The sequence below is a fragment of the Callorhinus ursinus genome, unplaced genomic scaffold, assembly GCF_003265705.2.
Source record: "Callorhinus ursinus isolate GAN/ISIS: 27379988/994484 unplaced genomic scaffold, GSC_fseal_2.0 scaffold9, whole genome shotgun sequence".
Taxonomy (NCBI): Eukaryota; Metazoa; Chordata; class Mammalia; order Carnivora; family Otariidae; genus Callorhinus; species Callorhinus ursinus.
The window spans coordinates 59,963,910-59,984,465 of record NW_027397071.1 but is presented as its reverse complement, the minus strand read 5'-3'; the positions used below and the strand labels follow the sequence as shown (position 1 = coordinate 59,984,465).

The following is a 20,556-nucleotide window of genomic DNA, read 5'->3' as shown; positions in this document are numbered from 1 at the left end:
CAGGAGGGGTTGCACGTCGTACGTCCGCCAACGTGCAGCGACCATCATTGATTCGGTCGGCGACGCAGTTCGCGGAAGGAAGGTCCTTTCCTTGCAGCATTCCGGGTACCAAGATGGTGGCCTGAGCTCTTTAGAGAGACTTCCTCCATCCTTCTCCGTCCCTCTCAGATTTTTTTTTTTAACCTGGATGTGACGCATTAAAGGACCCGACGGAAATAGAACTGAAGGCGTTCTAAAATGGCGAACCGTACAGTGAAGGATGCGCACAGTATCCACGGCACCAATCCTCAGTATCTGGTGGAGAAGATCATTCGGACGCGAATCTATGAGTCCAAGTACTGGAAAGAGGAGTGCTTTGGACTGACGGGTGAGCGGCAGCGCGCGGACCCCCTCCCCCCGCCTTGTGGCCCAGTTCTCCTGACTGGGCGTCGGTGGGAGTGGTCCCCGGGCGTGAGACTGGAGGGGAATCTGTCAGTCATTCAGAAAAATCTGAGCACCTACTATGTGCCTAGTTTTGTGTTTGGCTTTGGGGACACATATGAATCTGCTACAGCCTTATTCCGAAGGGTGTCTGTGTTGGGTTCTCTGGGTGTTTCCATGTTTACTATAATCTGCTGAGTTCCCAAACACTGTTAAGCTCAGGGACTCTGAAGTTCTTAAAGGAACTTTAACATACCTGAAACTCAATTCAGGGTATTACTATCCCTAAATCTGGACCATTTGCAGTATTTCCACGTTCGGGTCCTAATACAAATACCAGTTCTTCAGAGAAGGCTTCCAGGTAGTCTTTAAATCTTTGAATTCTGGCTTCTCATTTTAGTAGCTCTTTTACCCCAGTGAACCATGTCGTCCTCTGCTGTAAAACGAGTATCATAATGCCCACCCCAAAGGGTTGCTCTAAGGATTAAATGCAATAATGTATAAAAAGTATTTGGTATGGTTAGAGGTGTATATTTTAAGACGCATTCAGCAGTTGTGGTGGTGCTAGTTGTTACCACTGTTAACTACTCTGTGCCATTATCGTTGTTGCCACCACCATTAGCTGTGTGTCCATGGACACGTCATATTGTGTCTCTCTGAGTCACTGTTAAATTTTGGAGTCATGTAAATTTTGGATAAATTTTGGGATCTTTTCTCATTACCTAGAGTTCTCTCCTTGGATGATCTCCACACTATGGTTACATCTTATATGTAGATGCCTTCAAATTTCTCCAGCCCAGATCTCTTTCTGAGATCTAAATCTCTAATTCCAAGACATGCCAACTCAGTATGTCCCAAAGTGAACTCATGACCTTTTCCCTCCAACGCAAGATTATGTTCCCTTGTTGTATAATTTTATTGCATTCTGCCTCTTATTTCAACTATTCATCACACTTTCAATTATTTTTTCAATGCTTTCTGCCTTGCCAGTCTGTAAACTCTGTAAGTGTAGTTATTTTGTCCTTCTTTATCCCTCTACCTACATCTCCAGTGTTTAGCACCTGGCTGTAAGTTTGACTCTCACTATAGCCCTGAAACTTTGTACATTTATTATTCAGATTTGAACTGATAGTCTAAAAAAGAAGTAAGGTAAAATGACTTGCCCTAGAGTTCACACAGCTAGTGTTTGCTTTTGAAAACAATTGTGGAAGGTTATTATCCCCATTTTGTAGATAACATTTGCTCAAGGATATGTAGCTATTGAGTCGTTTGCTGTTACTGTTTCTTTTAACTCGGAATCTGGCTGTGTTTCTCCAAACATAATGGTGACGGGCATGGACTCTGAAGTTAGACTGATAACATGTAAAATCCAGGCCTGCTCCTCTGGCTGTGGACCCTGAGCAAGTCACTTAACCTTCCTTAGCCTTCATTTTCCTTAGCTGAAAACAGCCTCAGTGCAGGAACTTCATGGCTAATTGTGAAGATTAAATGAGATAATATGACATGCTTAGCAGAGTACCTGGCATATAGTCATCTTTCAGTGTATATTGGCTGCTATTATTATTATTTTTACTATTAATACACAATTGTTCTTCTAATATTAAACTGTAAATTAGTATTCAGGAGCACCAAACCTTGAACTAGCTTATCTCCACTTCAAACTGGGAAAAGCTTGGTCCTAATATGTCTGAGATGCCACTTTGTTTTTGTTTTTGCTTTTTTTTAGCTGAACTTGTAGTCGATAAAGCCATGGAGTTGAGGTTTGTGGGTGGTGTCTATGGTGGCAACATAAAGCCAACTCCCTTTCTGTGTTTGACCTTGAAGATGCTTCAGATTCAACCTGAGAAGGATATCATTGTAGAGTTTATCAAAAATGAAGATTTCAAGTGAGTGAAATGTTGACTCGCTAATATAAAAGCTTCAATTTCAGTGGTCCAGAATTTGGCTTTGGTTAAGAGGAGTGAAAGCAGTGTATCTTGTTATTTTGTCTGTTCTGATTATATTGGTCTTTTCCTTTACATTCTCAGCCCTGGTAAATACCCCTCGTGCCCAAAAAGCATTTCACAAATTCACTGAACATACGTTAAGCAGAAGTGAGTGCCTCGTATGCTGGTAGCACTGGATGCTCAAAGATGAAGAAAACTACATAATGTGGTAGATAAGCGGGAAAACTTTGGTGTAGATGGAGGTTCATGTCCAGACTCATGTCTAGTCATGTTCAGATTTATTGTGACCTTGGAGAAGTTACTACATTTTGTGAGCTTTACTTTCTTTACTTGTAAAATGGAGATGATGATACCAATTCAAGATTGATGTGAGGGTTAAAGAAGATAGTGCTGTGTATCTCACAATACAGTGCCTGTTGCATGGTAAATACCCCCAAAATATCAGCTGCTCATATTATTTTATTCATTCTCAAGGAGTTCACAGACAGGTATAGAAGACAGATATAGTAGCTTATTACGTGCCACTCTCTAAGGGATTTACATATAATTATTTAACCTTCACGACAACCCTGCAAAAAATTTTTTTTAAAGATTTTATTTATTTATTTGACAGAGACACAGCTAGAGAGGGAACATAAGCAGGGGGAGTGGGAGAGGGAGAAGCAGGCTTCCCGCTGAGCAGGGAGCCCAATACGGGGCTCGATCCCAGGACCCTGGGACCATGACCTGAGCCGAAGGCAGACGCTTAACGACTGCGCCACCCAGGCACCCTAACCCTGCAAAATTATTATCCCTGTTACACAGGGAAGGAAACTTAGGGACAGATTAATTTCAAGGTCAAACAGTAAATGGCAAACTTGGCTTCAGTGTTCAGATTCTTTTCTACTCCATTCTGTTTGTCATATAAAGAAACTGTTGAGGGCGCCTGGGTGGCTCAGTTGGTTAAGCGACTGCCTTCGGCTCAGGTCATGATCCTGGAGTCCCGGGATCGAGTCCCACATCGGGCTCCCTGCTCAGCGGGGAGTCTGCTTCTCCCTCTGACCCTCTTCCCTCTCGTGCTCTCTATCTCTCATTCTCTCTCTCTCAAATAAATAAATAAAATCTTTAAAAAAAAAAAAAAAGAAAGAAACTGTTGAGTTTCAAATGCCTACTAGTTATTCCAAGGGAAGAATTTGAGTGGGTAGTCGGATATCGGAAAAAAGAAAAAGGAATCTTACAAAACATTAACAGCTAGAAAATAGCTTTTATTAGGCACTTATATGTGCTGTATGCTATGCTTAGCACTCTACACACGTTTCTTAGTAAATAAACCAAGCCAGCAAATTAGGCACAATTATCTCCATTTTACAAGGATTGAGGAAGCAAGTAATTTGCCTAATGTAGCAAAGCCAGTAAGTAATGGAATCAGAATTGTAACCCAGAGGACTTTGACTTTTTTCCAGAACCAGTACTCTGTGCTGCCTAGCAACAGTTTATATATTCACATCTATATATATATTATTTCTTGTATTGTTAGTAAACATATCTTCTATATTATTGTTAAATTCAGTATCTCATTTGATTCTTACAGTAATCCTATGAGGTAAATAGGTTCTGTCTTCATGTTATACATGATATAATAGACTCTGGAAGTTGATCAACATGTCCCAAGTTCCTGCAGCCAGTAAGTGGTAGAATGGGAACTTGTAACCCAGGTCTTCATATTTTACCTTTCTGCTGCCCCATGTTGCCTCTAAAATTACAGTTCTCTCATCTGCCAAAGAAGAGAAAGAACTTGTACATCCACTACTGTCCTGAGAAAAGCCAGGTATGAAACTCAAGAACAAGAACTTTTTAGGATGGCCTATTGTTCCACTGTCCTCTATTTGTCAGATATGTCCGTATGTTGGGAGCACTTTACATGAGGCTGACAGGCACTGCAATTGATTGCTACAAGTACTTAGAGCCTCTCTACAACGACTATCGAAAAATCAAGAGCCAGAACCGAAATGGGGGTGAGTATGGTACCAAGTGTTTGGACCTTCCTCCCTGAACCAGTTTTTATTTCACCAGTATCTCTACCTTCACATTGTAATGTACATTGTGAATGCTCTTCATCCTTGTTGTTACTGTCTTCATTTCAGTTTCTCCACCTCCTGCATGGAGTACTCCATTAGACTCCTAGCTTCCTGTTGGCCTTACCCAGTCTATCCCTGTCTGCCTACCTTTCCAACTGTATCTTTTTTTTTTTAAGATTTATTTATTTATTTATTTGACAGAGAGAGAGACCCAGCGAGAGAGGGAACACAAGTAGGGGGAGTGGGAGAGGGAGAAGCAGGCTCCCCGCTGAGCAGGGAGCCTGATGAGGGGCTCGATCCCAGGACCCCAGGATCATGACCTGAGCCAAAGGCAGACGCTTAACAACTGAGCCACCCAGGCGCCCCTCCAACTGCATCTTATGTCAATCCCAGCCTTGCATCATGTGCTCCCTCCACATGTGCTCTAGAGGGGGATTCAGGGTAATACAGTAAAACCTTTTTCTTCTCACTTAGTGTCGTAACAGAAGATTAGTAACATTGCCTTTTACATGTAACATTAAGCAGTAGAAAGTCAACAATTTGGTATTTTACTGTAAACTTTTTTAACTTACTAACTTGTTTATTGAATAAATACATAATTAAGTGCCAGTGTCATGCCAGGTACTGTCCTTTGTACTGGAAATAACATGGTGAACAAGATGGTCATGGGCATCATGGAATTCCTTATGTTTATATTATGTTAAACTAAGATGGGGTTTTTCAACCTATTGACAATTTGATGCAGATGATTCTTTGTTGTGGGGAGCTGTCCAGCTCATTGTAGGATATTTAGCTGTATCCCTAGCCTCTGCCCACTAGATGACAGTAGCATCCCCACTAGTTGTGGGTGGCAAAGTTAACCCCTGTTTGAGAACCACTGAACTAAGGTTTACTTTAAAAATTCTGAAAAGCTATTACTTTATTTACCACATAAGATACATGCTCTATATTTTGAAACATGGTTTACTTGAGAAATTGTACCTGAGTTATTTGACCTGTTCAAGAACATCACCCCTGGGCACCTGGGTGGCTCAGTCGGTTAAGCATCTGCCTTCAGCTCAGGTCATGATCCCTGGGTCCTGGGATCGAGTCCTGCATCGGGCTTCCTGCATCGGGCTCCCTGCTCAGCAGGGAGTTTGCTTCTCCCTCTCTCTCTACCCCTCCCCCTGCTCATGCTCTCTCCTGTGTGCTAATAAATAAAATCTTAAAAAAAAAAAAATCACCCCTATACAATTCAGAACTGTTCGTGTTTGCTTTTGTGTTGTGTCTCCTGCTGATTGGGACAGCTTCATTCATCCCTTTATCCCCAGCTCCAAGAAGAGGCCTGGCATATAGATGGCCTCAGTAAAGGTGAGCTGAATGAATGAAGTGATGATGACAAGGCTATGAATGGCTGTAGTTTGAGCCCAGGTCTGTCAGTAATCCCTTCTCCGTAACTGCCACACTGAATGGCTTTACTAGTAAATGTGCAGGGAAGGGAGGCTGCAGAGGATTCACACTTTGTATACCAAGTACTTTTTTAGATTTTTTACATAGAGTCTTACATTTCTTTTACTTGTTGGCTATATAAATTTATTTCCAAGTTGCCTGAGCTTATGATTGTTCTTTCAGAGTTTGAACTGATGCATGTAGATGAGTTTATTGATGAACTGCTGCACAGTGAGAGAGTCTGTGACATCATTCTACCCCGGCTACAGGTAAGAGATAAAGGTCTCTTGTCAGAGTTGCCCTTCTCTCCCCAAGACAGGGAGACAGACAAGTACACATACACAATAAAACACTGTAGCCCATGGATCTCAGGGGTCCTCATCTTAATAACTAGTCTTCAAGAAGATAGCAGGAGGGGAAGAATGGAGGGGGAGACGAACCATGAGAAACGATGGACTCTGAGAAACAAACCGAGGGTTCTAGAGGGGAGGGGGGTGGGGGGATGGGTTAGCCCGGTGATGGGTATTAAAGAGGGCACGTTCTGTGTGGAGCACTGGGTGTTATGCACAAACAATGAATCATGGAACACTGCATCAAAAACTAATGATGTATGGTGATTAACATAATAAAACATTTAAAAAATAGTCTTCATATGTATGAAAAAGGGGATTGGGAGAGGAAAACAGATAAAGTATTGAAAGGGTAGGGCTTTAAAAGTGAGTAAAACAGGAAGACTTTCTTCTTTAAAATGATATATGAAGACTGAAGGTCCTCAGTCTCATAAAATGATATATGAAGGAAACTGTAGGATGTAAAACAGATAAAAGGAGGGTCAGGAGTGGTAGACTGAGATCTTAACCCCTTAAATGTCACCTTTATAACGCTGCACCTTTTCCTAGTGATAAATGATTATCCATGAAGCACCTTTCAGGAATGGGTTTTGCAGAGTATTATTTTAGAACTACTGTTATAAAATAAAAAGGGAAAACAGATACAGTAGGTTGCCTAAAGAGAAAGGGAATGATCTATAATGGAGAGATGATGAAGCAGGGAATTAAGAGATTAAGTTTCTCTTGTTACAGCTGACTAGCTATGGAACCTGGTTTTATTTTCCCATCTATAAAATGGGGAAATTAGGCTACTTCAGTGGTCTTTAAACTACTCTGTGGGACTGTTTTAAGGCTGCTGAGAGGAGTAAGAGGAGACAGCCCCACATATTCCAGAGTAGCTCCTTTTTTCTCTAAATTACATATTTGGCTTAAGAGTGAGATTTCATTTGAACAAAGGGTTTTTTCTTTTTTTCTTTTAAATGGCTTTATTAAGGTATAATTGACATAAACTACATATTAAGTGTGCAATTTGGTAAGTTTTGCCATATGTATACACCCTTGAAACTGCCGTCACAATCAAGAATAGTGAACATACCACCCGAAAAGTTCCCTTTTTTCCTTTTGTGTAATCCCTTCCTTTCCTCCTCTCTTACCCCTAAGCAACCATTGATATACTGTCATAATAGATGTGTTTTGGAATTAAATCAGTACATGCTTTCTTTTTTCTTCCTTCACTCAGCATAGTAATACATATTTCATGATAATTATTTCAAAGTAGGGAATAGAATGAATTGCAGATATCTGAATCTTAAAAAAAAAAAAAAAAGATATCTTACAGATGGTTCAAATGAGGCAGCAAATCAACCAGATAAAAAGTAGTTGGTAGATGAGTGCTCACATTTAAATGCAGTGAATCAACTCTTCCTCCACAGTGACCCAGTTATAAGAATCTATAAAATAAAAATCCTGAAAATGAATGTGGTATATCTTTCCTATTCTTCATTGGCTACTGTAGACTGTGTAGTAAAGAGAATAAGATTTCAAAACTGAAAATCTGCTTTCAGGGCCCAATTTTCACATTCATTATGGTTATGTTAACTATCATTATTAGCTGCTCTCATTTTTAGAAATGCTATAAGAAATGGATTATTTTGAATTGCAGTCAGTTTGTAGCTAAGAGTTCAAAAGCCCATCCAGCTTTAAGCAAGCCTATTGGTGTAAATAAGATGGTCTGCATAGTCTAGAAGACCATAGAACATGCCTCACTGAGAGAGAAGTTGAAATCTAACTGATGTATATTTTATCACCAGAAGTGTGGTCTGCTGTGGGCCTCTTTGTGTCCTAGATGAAGTGACCCTTAAGACTGCCCTTCTGCTCTGATGCTGTTCTTATTAAGGACTTCAGTGCCCTGACATTGGCAAGGAGCTGCTCTGAAATGAATTCTGATTTCATCAGACACAAATACTATGAGTTAATATATTGATTTTAGTCACTTCTGAGTCTGGTGAGCATTAGGAATTTGGGATGCCCTGTCTGATGCAGTCCTAGATCCCAAACTGGTGATCCTGTAACTGGAGAGCCTTCTTCCAAGGAGCTCTTTAATGAGGGATTGACTTCACATAGCAGCATCTTTGTCTCATTTTCCCAACCTTTATAGAATTTTGTTAGGGATGACTGAGATCTAAGCTAAATGTTACTATTTATTCTAGGGCTGTCCAACATTTTTTATGTCTTGGGCACAAGAAAATGATAAGGGATCTTATGACCCAGCCAGTCCCATTTGACATTTTTGAACTCCTCTTTGCCTTTCAGGTCCTTAATCATGCAGTAAGCCAGCTAAGCCACATCTCAAAAGAAAATGGAACCAGGAGACAGACTGTTTATATCCTGTACTTGGTTCAAAATGCATGACTCTACTAAACAGTTCCCTAAATCCCAGGTTAGGTAGAGCTGGTGCTACTCCAGACCAGGACCCAAGGCACTCTTCATCCCCCAGACTGGGCTGGGCCTCAGTGGGTGTCTTGGGGTAGATTCTGCTCTGACACCTCTCTTGGAACTACCAGTCACCAGAGTTACAACTGTGAACTTACTGGCCTTTGTATATGAAGCTCCATTTTTATTCAGGGCTACACCTATACTGATTGATATTTTAGTGACCTTAAGAGTAAAAGATTACAGAGAATAGAGCCAATAGAAAGTGAAGTTGTTCCCTTCAACTTTGTATTTATCTATTTATAGGGGGATGTAAGAGTGAGTATAGATGCCAAGTATGTTAAATTCCTTAGGAAAATCATGAACTGTCTAGCATGTCTTTGAAATGATACTGCCTCAGCTGTTGCTCACCAGTTTTCCTGGCAATCCCAGAGGCCCAGTGTTGGGGCTTCAGGACATAGAGAACAAGGCCCCCTGACTCTCATTACACTTTCTATAGAAACGTTATGTACTAGAGGAAGCTGAGCAGCTGGAGCCTCGGGTCAGCGCTCTAGAAGAGGACATGGATGATGTGGAGTCCAGTGAAGAGGAGGAAGAGGAGGATGAGAAGGTCAGGCACCTGGGAGCTTAAGGGTTAAAGGAGGGATAATTATGGGGAGGGTGTGGGGGAATGGTCCTTCCTTGTTTGGTTTTCAGTTTAATTTTTAACTTTCTTTAACCAAAAAGTACAGTATTTACCATTAAGAGTATGGGCATTGGAGTTAAAGAGACTTTGATTCGTATCTCAGCTCTTCATAATCTTGTGCAAATTAATATCCGTCTTTTCCTTTGTAAAGCAAGAATACCACCTTTCTCTTAGGATTATTATGAGTAATAAATAAGATGATATATATAAAGCCCTTTGCATAGCATTGGGACATTATAATTGACTTACAGTTGGTAGCTATTAAAATAAATACTTGGAACAAAAATAATACTGTTCATAGTTGAACCTATCCTAAGGAGTAAACCTATCTCTAGTTTAGGGGGAAAAAAAAACCTACTGCATGCTCATGTTTACTAGTTAAAATGCTGAAAAGCTGAAAGCAACCTAGCTGTCAGAGCAGTCAGGTAAACTATCATTAACTCAACAGACTATTAGCCATTAAAACTGTTATGAAAAGTATATGATAATATGGTTAGAAAAGAAGGATCTGAACCTATTACATGTATCCAGAAAGGATTTAGAGGGAAATATAAGAAATGCTGGTTTATGGATACTGAGTGTAAATGGAAGTGTAGCTCTGAGCCAGTAGGCTCCCTTCAGGGTGAGTGCAAAAGGAAGCATAATGTTAGTTCATGAATTTAAAGCCAAGCAAGCAAGGCTGAGGTGCTCTTTTGTAGTGAGTGAACCAAAAGTAGGCATTCTGTTTTTCCTTTTTATAATGGAAAATTTCAGTCACTTACCAAAGTGGAGAGAAGGTGTTTCCATTTGCCCACTATCTAGCCTCTATACTTTACTTATTTTGTATCTCTATTACCAGATTGTCCCCACACCAATTTTCTTGACAAGGATGACAGCCATCATATATTTCATCTCTATTTCAGAAAAGGCCTAACCATGATACCACTGTCACCCCCACATCAACAGTAATTTCTAGTATCAAATATTCACTGTTGAAACTAAAATTATGTTAATTAACTAGAATTTAAATAAAACTCGAAAAAAATATTCAGTATTCACATTTCCCCAATTGTCCTGTATTTTTTAATCGTTTGAATTAGCATTCAAACAAGGTCTATAAATCAAGTCATATTATTCTACACAGATTTTTACAATCTGTATTTTTCTGATCGTATCCCTGTGAGGTCACTTAACATGTTCGATTGTCCCTTGTATCTTCTGTAAACTAATTCTTGGATCTGGAGGCTCAGTTGGATTTGAGGTTTTTGTAGGCTTTGGAGTAGAGCAACACTACTTCATAGGTACTGGTGTGTACCCCCCCCCCCACAGGGTGAGCAAAGTCAGGCTGTCTCTTTTTGTCATATTAGGAGCCACTGTGCCTAGATGATCTCTGCCTAGACCCATTAAGGGGGTTGTAAAATGGTGATATTCTAATTCTTTGTTTTTTCATCATTTGTTACCTATAACAGTGCTTAAAGAGAAGTTTCCTAAATCAATATTTAGTTTTTCATAGGTACAGTTGATATAGAAAAGATAAAATATTGGATTATTTATTTCTCTTTATCAGTTTTTAAAATGAGTTGACTCCATAGTATCTTCCCAATGTGATGAGCTTTTGTCCTTAGTAACATTGTAAACTCATGGATTTAAGCAAATTGGATGTGTTTTAAACCATCATAGTCCTTGTTGATGCTGAAATTGTCCCCTCTGGCCAGTGGGGGGGCCCCCAACTTGACTCATGAGACTGATAAAATCATCGTGGTCTCAGACGCCTTGTCTTCTGATATATGTTCTGGTCATGTTTTGTAAGCTTCTGCCCCCAACCTGAAATTAGCCATTTTTCCAGGGAGCCCTTGGTTTCATTTATAGGGAAAATGGTATTTAGATACCATAATCTGGGCACTGTAAATGCTCATTGCTATGGTTTGGTCAGTGTTTCTAGGTCTCTACAGTTGGCAGACCTAGAGGAAAATTTTAAAGATTAAAGTAAACTTTATAATCTTAACTGATCTTAAATGTTACCTCTTTCACATTGGAAATCTAGCTTCATAAGGAGATATGCATAATTACTTAGCTCTCACTCTTCTCACATAGTCCCAGAATACTGGTACCAACACTAGAACAGTGGTGGGATTATTGGAAACAGTTCATTTTTTTTCTATTTAGTAGTTCTTTTTGTCCTTAGGGTTATCTATGTATTTACTGTGTTTGAAGTCACTTGAAGGTAGAATTTGGGACAGGATAAGGAGGGGAGTGTATATACTGTCCCTAAATGGTTCTCTGTAAGTCTGTGTTCTTCTTTGACCTATCCATTTCTTTTCCAGTTGGAGAGAGTACCCTCACCTGATCACCGCCGGAGAAGCTACCGAGACTTGGACAAGCCCCGTCGTTCTCCCACATTGCGCTATAGGAGGAGTAGGAGCCGGTCTCCCAGAAGGTAAGGCCCTAGTCTTTGGCCTCTTCCAGGGAGACGTTAAGCATGGTAGCATAGGAGTTTGGACTTCAGGGAAGGAAAAAGTCCAGATTGTGGAGAATGTTTGCCCAGTGTAGCAACTGCTATAAAACAACAACCCGCAAAACCTCTGTGGCAATAACCATTTATTTAGTCTGTCAGTGATTTAAGTTGCGCTTGGATAGGCAGTTTAAGTTCACACACCTTTTTGTGGTCAGCTGTCTACTGGCTAGTATAGGATGGCTTTTAATGAGGATGACCGGGGCAGCTCATCTTTTCTCTGTGTGTATGTGTGTCTCATTCTAGGCTGCGTTAGGCATGTTCTCAGGGCATTGGCAGAATTCCAGAGCACACAAAATCAGTCATCAAATTTCCTTTCAGTATCTGTTGGTATCACATCTGCAAATACGCCATTGACCAAAGCAGGTCACATGACCAATCCCAGACTTAAGAGTGGGAGGGTGCTAATAAAAGGTTACAGGACAAAGAATCATGGATAACAGAAAGGGGTGAAGAACTGGGGCAGTTTTTGGAATCTACAAGTGCAGTGCATCTACTAAGGTTCTTCCTTTTTTCTTTCTGTATAGGCGGAGTCGGTCTCCTAAAAGGAGGAGGTAGGCCTTCGATTGATTTGTAATGAAAGATAGGGCTTTGGAGAGGGCGGGGGCGGGGGGGGGCTGCTGTTGTGATGAGTACAATGTCAGATAAAGGGATCTAACCAATCATTTCCACAGCCCCTCCCCTCGCCGAGAAAGGCATCGGAGCAAAAGCCCAAGACGTCACCGCAGCAGATCTCGAGACAGACGGCACAGATCCCGCTCCAAGTCCCCAGGTATAGCATTTGGGCCTTTTGCTATTGGTGGTCTTAAAGAAATGTAGTAAGTGCTTAGCCTCCTCCAGCACAATAGCCTGGCTATATTATGGCTTAAAAGAAAAGGAAATGAGAATATGAAAATTAAGAGTTCACATCTTCACGTTCTCTTACAAGCTTTGGTGAAAGGAGGATGAGCTTCAGTTTTGTCATCTGAAATTACAGGAATAAGACTTTACATAGTGGTAAATACTCAATGTGATGTTTGTAAAGTTAGCCATAACCCGGAATGCATATGAGGTGGGTTCAGTTCTTCTGACACTCCCCCATAAACACACACACGGTTCAGATCTAAGAGGTGTGTCTAGCATAAGCCAAAAAACATCACGCCAATGAATGGGATTGGGGGAAGTGAAAATGATAGTGGAGGAGTAGGTGGGTAGAATAACATTCATCCAGTGGCCTTTTCTTCCCCAGGTCATCACCGTAGTCACAGACACAGGAGCCACTCGAAGTCTCCGGAAAGGTATGGATTAAAGTCCCAATCACACAACTAAGGTAGACCTGAACTTTTGTTTTGATGAGGACATTTGGGAATTTTCCTTTTTTACAGGACAAAATTGGGCCCTTGCGCTAAGAATTACTAGAATTCGGTATCTGTTTTGTTTTTCCTTTTTTTAATTTTTTTAATTTATTTTTGAGAGACAGAGAATGAGAGGGGTGAGGGTCAGAGGGAGAAGCAGACTCCCTGCTGAGCAGGGAGCCCAATGTGGGATTCGATCCCGGGACTCCAGGATCATGAGCCACCCAGGTGCCTTGTTTTTTCCTTGTAGGATTACAGCTTTGGTCTCAGGAGATCTGTGGTTAAGTTGAGTGACACTGGACAAGCCACTTTCATTTGATAAACTTTAATTAGAAATCATTGCTATATGCTGTACACTGTCCGGTGCACTCGACCTCTCAGAGATCATTTCCTCAGTGGTAAATTTTGGATAGTAATACCTCAGTGTTGCTCTAAGACATAACACCAAGCACATTTAATGAATATTGGGTGTCCTCTCTATCCCCATCAGTATCAGCATACCCCGTCTTCCTCAAAAGTCCTTGCCTTGCTCCTTGAACAGCTGTTAAATTTATTATGGTTTATATGTGTTACAATTTCAGATCTAAGAAAAGCCACAAGAAGAGCCGGAGAGGGAATGAGTAATGGACTCAGTTTGGTATTAGTCCAAATGGCCACCTGTGGATCCGAAGGCATCTCTGTGGAAGGATTAAGATCTACTCCCCAGGCAGCTATGAGAATATTTTAGCTCTTTTTAACCAAATTTCTCTTTTCTTTTTCTTAAATGAAAGAGGTGCTGTTTTGTATCTCTCTGAGTCATACTCCACATTTGAGGGATAGTGCTTCCCAAGGGCTGCTTTGGACCCCGTTGTGCAACCAACCTTGACTGTACTGAAATTTGTAAGGGTAGAGAGGATGACTGACAAGGACAGGATGTGGCTGGCTGTTGACCTTTTTGTTATTAAATTTTATACACCCATTTTCCATTTTTCTGTAGTTTAGTTTTGTTTTGCTCCATGATGGTACCTATTCTGAGAATCCTGAGATCTGTGCTGCTCAGTAAAACCTATCAAGTCAGTAAAACCTATTAACTCTGTTTTTCCCCTCCCCCAACATGTCCATGTAGTAATAATAGCATGAAAACTGATGAGTTAGCAGCAGCTTTGTAAGAAGAAAAGAATGCATTCAAATGTAGGACTTCCTCCTCTGGATCATTTAATCCAATTGCATTGAACAGTTCAACGATGAAACTTAATACCTTTTATACAACATTCTTATAGAGTATTTCTTCTTCCCCAGGAGCCTTGAATTTTAGGTTATGGTGCGCAGCCTTTATTTTGTAAGCACTGACATTATCCAAGTATAGTCAGTAGCAGTAGGGCAACAAGATTGAAAAGAAGAGGAAAGTATCTAATACCACTCAGGGTTCTGACCTGAGTTGCTGGAAAATAGTGCCATTAATTCACAAAGCTACAAAATACAGCAGGAAGAGGCCAGGCTTTAGAGGGGCGTGTGGTCAAAGTTGTGTTAGTAGTAACAAGTGATGCATTCAATTTATCCTAAAGTGTAATTAGAGGCTGCTGTGGTATAATTAGATAAACCCAGGTTGTTAGGAACTGGAGTTGAACATAGTGATCTAACCCTGAACTGACAACATTTAGGTAACTGTGGAATATGCAGAATTAAATGGGATTGCCCAGGAAGTGTTTATGTAAGAAAAGCCAACAACAGAATCAGTGGCAACACTCAACACTGGTAAGAGGAAACAGCGCAATCAACCAACTGAAAATGAAATGAACCACTCAGAAAGTTGGGAGACAGTATGGCAAAGAAGCTAAGGGTCTGAAGATTCAGAAGCAAAATAAGAAATGCAGAGTGTCCATGGGCACTGATAATCAAGAGGGTGTTGGGATCTTTGCTAGAAGAGTTCAGTCTACCAGTACTTACCTTTCCTCCTCTAAAAACGGAAAAGTGAAAAAAAGAAATGGGGGAGGGGGGGTGATTTGACTTCCTGCAGCTCTGGACTCAGCAAGAATTATGGAGACCAACTGCCTCACAGAATCCAGTTTCTTGGGAAGTTATATCTGGTCATATGATAAATATTCTTTTGCTTGCTATTGAACTGAAGGACTTTTGCAATCTTAAAGCATTTTGGGATATTTGAGATTTCACATTCTTCAGTGATTCCTGATAATACTTGAGTTAATAAAAGTTGACCATAAGAGCTATTGTTATCCATTATACAACTATATATAGGACTGCCTTTAAGAATTAAAGATAAGCACTTCTATTTACATTTGTTATTGAGACCTAGCAGTTATTTCTTTACCAAAGTGATCTAGATGGAAAGAAATGTCTTCTGGCTTAATGACCTGCAGACCAAGTTATCCAGTATTATTGTTAAAATATTCACTTTAAAATGTAAGATTCAAAAATTCAAAACCTGCCCCCCCAAAACCCCAACAACTTTTAATAACAGAAATAAGCCTCCCCAATCAATCAACTTAATGCATACTTATTCAGGTATATGGTGAAATCTGAACCAAATTTCTAGTAACACAGCCAACTTATAGCAGGAAGCAGATTGTTCCTATTCTTTCATTATTTCAAAGAGCTAAGAGTTCTTCAGTTTGATATGTTGAACATCTCTCTAGAGATTGGTGTGGTAAATTACAGAACTGCAGAGGAGATGGAGCTTAAGGACAAACTTTGCTGAGGGCGATTTCTGTCATCTATGTGCTAGCCTAACTAGACGAGGCCCTAGAACTGTAGCTTTGTAACTCTGACTAGCCAATATTAAGGAACATTTTATATTTTACCTCTGTAACATATATTCTGTAACTGTTGAAACAAATTTCAGGAAAAAAATATTCCTTATGCAAAATGTTTCCTGTATTTTTTTTAGTATGTTTTTAATATTGGGTGTAAACCACTAAATTTATTTCACTACCCACAATTAATTTGGCGAAAGTCTTCCAGTAAAACAACCCAACCTTTTTTTTTTTTTAAGATTTTATTCATTTGAGAGGGAGCGAAAGAGAGAGAGATGAAAGGGAGTGGGAGAAGCAGACTCCCCGCTGAGCAGAGAGCCAGATGTGGGACTTGATCCCAAGACCCTGGGATCACGACCTGAGCCAAAGGCAGACGCTTAACTGACTGAGCCACCCAGGCGCCCCAACAACCCAACTTTTACATTTAAAGCTCATTCCCCTAGCCCCTTTCTGTTATTTCCATTATATAGATTCACCTATGTATGACCTAAGGTTCAATAAGCATTAGTCAGAAAAGAATGATCAGGGGCACCTGGGTGGCTCAGTCGTTAAGCGTCTGCCTTCAGCTCAGGTCATGATCCCAGGGTCCTGACATCGAGCCCCACATTGGGCTCTCTACTAGGCGGGAAGCCTGCTTCTCCCTCTACCACTCCCCAGTTTATGTTCTCTCTGTCAAATAAATAAAAATCTTAAAAAAAAAAAAAAAAGGCAAAGTATACAAGTTCAAAGATGGTATTAAAAGGTAAGAGATGGGAAATAAGCTTAGTAGAAAATGATTTGAAAAATAAAAGCCTTATTAGATAATATAGAGTATAAAATAAAGCATAGAGAAAATAGGCTGGAGGAAATAAAAATGGAAAATAAACTTAAAAGCTACAAAGGTAATAAAACAATTGAAATCCTACATATGCATAATTCACATTCCTGATGAATTGGGTACATTAAATGTCCAGATACAAGAAAATTTTCTTGAAATAATAAAGAGCAGTCAAGAAATATCCTAATGAATTTAAGACATTAAGGATTATAGGGACATCTAAGAGAAATCAAGTCCTATATAATGGGGGGGGGAAATCAGGCTGGTCTCATCTTACAGCAAACTTCATAATGAAGCAAAAGGCTCTAGAGGTCTGCGGAAAATAGTGACGGGAATTTCACACCTAGGCAAAGCTGTTTAAAATGTAAAGAGAATAGGCATTCTATTCGCTTGGGGAAAAACTGCCTAATAATGAAGCTCATCCAACAAGAAATCAAATTAAGGACTTCGAAAAAAGCAGTAAAAGGAGTGGTACCAAACATTTTAAAGACTAAATAACGGGAAATAATTTTAGGGCTCAACTTATATGTGAACATTGTCTATGTAAGAAATTATATAACCAAGAAGTAGAGGACCTGTTAAGTGTGCTTTCATTTTTCATAACAGGAGTCATACATGGTTTCTAATTAAAACATACATGAGAACTAGGAAAAAATAACTCTAGCCTCTTTAATGTTTACTGTAATTGTCCTTAATTTTAAGAGGAATCTTTCAGAACTACCATAGAAAAAACTTTTTTTAAAGTTGAGCGTTTCTTTCACATTTTTTTTGTTAGATCCAAGTACAATTAATTTGCTATATTTAGTAAATACAGAATATGAGCCCACTTTTGTAAAACTCTTTATATGTATGTGTATGTTTGAGAAAGATAGCTGGGGGTGGAGAGAGACACCTGGCTGGCTCAGTTGGAAGAGCGTATGGCTCTTGATCTCAGTCATGAGTTTGAATCCCATGTTGGGTGTAAAGATTACTTAAATAAGAAGTGGAATGAATGAAGTTCATCAGCTCTTAATAGTATTTATTTCTGGTTGATGGACTTTTGGGTGGTTTTTATACTTTGTTCTTTAATGTAATGTTCCTTTCTTAAACACATTTAAATTATCCTTTACAAGGGGAAAAAATGAACTGTTTGGACTTTAAAGCTATTTTATAAGCTTACCAACACATTTTATATATTGTTTGTTGGGACCACTTTCCTGGAGGGCAATTTAGTAATATACAGCAAGAACCTTAGAACTTTTATCCTTTAACCTAATAATCCCATATATAAATATAAATATATAAATTCACCATACTAGAGTTATATACACAAAAATAGCTTTATCCCATCACTTTACATATTTTTTATATAGGAGGAAAAAAGCAGAAATGTCCCATCTGTAGGGGACTAAAATAAATGGTACATTATTAATATTCATACTTTTGAATAATCTTTAATGACAATGAAAATATTAATCTCTCCATGTCATTAAACATTATACAAAACATTTCAAAACAATATGATCTTAAGTGTGGTGTGTATACTCTAAAATTGATAATTTGGGCACTTCAATCACTACAATGAATATGAATTCACAATCAAAAACTTTTAAGTTTACAACTTCTATGAGAAATTTGCAAACTTCTAAAACTGAGATACTACTGTATAAATTACAGACTAACAGTATTCTGTTTTTCCACTTGGTACAGTTTTGCCATTTATTGAGCACAGGTAATTGCTGAAGGAGGGACAAGTGAGATGCTGTAAGTTACTATGTAGAACACTGTCATATAATTAAAACCTAGGTTACTTTTGCCCCAAAAGTACCTTTTGCCAGGTGGTAAAATGCCTTCCTTTGGAAAGTAAGGCTGAGCTGGGGGCAGTCTCTTGTTGGAGGTTTTTTTCCAATAAAAATTTCAAATATAGACAAAAGAGTAAAATGAACATCCTGTACACCTCATCATCTGTTCTCTAAGACTAAATATATGAACACTTAACTTAAAAAAAAAAAAATCCTGAATGCTCAAAGTCATACCAGGATTCTGCACTTCACTTTATTGCACCTTCACAGATAATGAGTTTTGGTTTGTTTGTTTTTTTTAATAAACTGAAGGTTTATGGCAACCCTGCATTGAGCAAGTATATTGGTACCTTTTGTCTAATGGCATTTGACAACTTTGTGTCTCTATCACATTTTGATAATTCTCGCAGTATTTCAAACTTTATTATTATATTTGTCACGGTGATCCATGCCGTGGTTTGGGGGGCCACAAACCATGCCCATGTAAGACAGCAAACTTAATAAATGTGTGTGTTCTGATTGCTCTACTGACTGGCCATTCCCCTGTCTCCCTCTCCTTGGACTTCCCTATTCCCTGAGACACAATACTGAAATTAGGCTACTTTATGACCCTACAATGGCCCTAAGTGTTCAAGTGAAAGGAAAAGTCAATGTGGCAAACTTCACTGTCTTATTTTAAGAAATTGCCACAACCACCCCAACCTTCAGCAACCACCACCCTAATCACTGAGCACTCATCTACATCAAGACCCTCCACAGCAAAAAGACTACGACTCACTGAAGCTCAGCTGATGGTTAGCTTTTTAGCAATAAAAGTAATGTTTTAATTAAGATGTACATTCTTGCACACTTAATCAACTACAGTATAAACATGAATTCAGTATGCACTGGGAAAATCAAAATAGGCATTTGACTCACTTTATCGCAGTGATCTAGGACCTAACCTGCAAGACTTCCGAGGTATGCCTATATTTTAACGCGAAAATATAGTGGGCCAGCTATCTCATTAACAAAACAAATGAGTGAACTCCATCATTTAGTAGGATTCTGAGAAATAATGAAGTTTTAATATGAAAAACTAACAGTAAGTACACCTGATCTTAACATTTAATAAATACCTTTTCAGGACTGCAAATATGGCAGGAAAGCCCTCAACCTCCCGCAATAGATTTCAAGCATCTTCCAAGCTGGAAAATATGGCAAAAGCCCAGGTAGTCTCCTATTTAAGTAATGCATATCTGAGAAAGCAGAACAAAGATAATACACTGTCCTTGAAATACATTTGTATTTACTTACTCTGCAGATTTCCAAATCTATAGGATCATTTAGTCCAAAATCCCTGGCAAATAACTGGGGATTTTAGACAAAATGACCTCAACCTCAATGTACCAAAATACCACCACCAACACAAGTTTTAATTTCAACTATAATCAGTGATTATTGGTAAAAACCATCCTGGCAAGTGTGCATTCTGGGTAGTAAAAAAATTAAAAATGGATAGCCTGGCATATACTGGTACCTCAGTAAATTAATATCTTCCCGCCACTCTAATTGCCAGTATCAGTCTCAGCGTTTAAAAACTCTCCTTCGAAAGATCTGTTTCTCTTTCCAACATAAAAGTGTGCTACCTTGGATTTCACTTTATTGTTTTGCACCTCAGTTTTCTCAATGATAGAATGGAGATAGCATATGTTTCTGTCAACTTCACTGGGTATTGTGAAGATCCAGTAAAATAAAAGACAAAAACAAGATCCTTGATCTCTAAAACTAAGTCTGTAATTTAGAATACTCTATTCATGGAGGGGCACCTGGGTGGCTCAGTTGGTTCAGTGTCTGCCTTTGGCTCAGGTCATGATCCCGGGATTCTGGGATCAAGCTCCGCATTGGGCTCCCTGCTCGGCGGGAAGCCTGCTTCTCCCTCTCCCATTCCCCCTGCTTGTGTTCCCTCTCTCGCTCTCTGTCAAATAAATAAATAAAATCTTAAAAAAAAAAAAAAGAATACTCTATTCATGGAGAGTAAAACAAATGTCCTAATTGTTACATATTTCCATGATCTAACAACCATATGAATTAACCAAATTTGAC

The 20,556-nt window shown here is 39.3% G+C and overlaps 2 protein-coding genes across 4 annotated transcripts in view; one reads left to right on the top strand and one right to left on the bottom strand.

Moving 5' to 3' along the window:
• Positions 1–158, bottom strand: part of ORC1 (origin recognition complex subunit 1) — a 30,668-nt gene extending 30,510 nt beyond the window's left edge. For both annotated transcript variants that reach the window (XM_025871616.2, XM_073896752.1), the window contains exon 1: positions 23–158. The gene's annotated coding sequence lies outside the window, so the exon portion shown is untranslated. The remainder of the gene's footprint in view (positions 1–22) is intronic.
• On the top strand, positions 111–15,986 carry PRPF38A (pre-mRNA processing factor 38A). 2 transcript variants are annotated; one of them, XM_025871618.2, is made up of 10 exons: positions 111–367; positions 2,147–2,306; positions 4,239–4,360; positions 6,035–6,120; positions 9,113–9,223; positions 11,602–11,714; positions 12,317–12,343; positions 12,464–12,561; positions 13,018–13,066; positions 13,705–15,986. In XM_025871618.2, exons 1-10 carry the CDS (start codon positions 238–240, stop codon positions 13,745–13,747), a joined length of 939 nt encoding a protein of 312 aa, XP_025727403.1. In that variant the 5' UTR covers positions 111–237; the 3' UTR covers positions 13,748–15,986. The 2 variants fall into 2 exon arrangements, with proteins under 2 accessions (XP_025727403.1, XP_025727402.1); XM_025871617.2 differs by having other exon boundaries at positions 12,440–12,561.
• Positions 15,987–20,556: the final 4,570 nt, after the last annotated feature.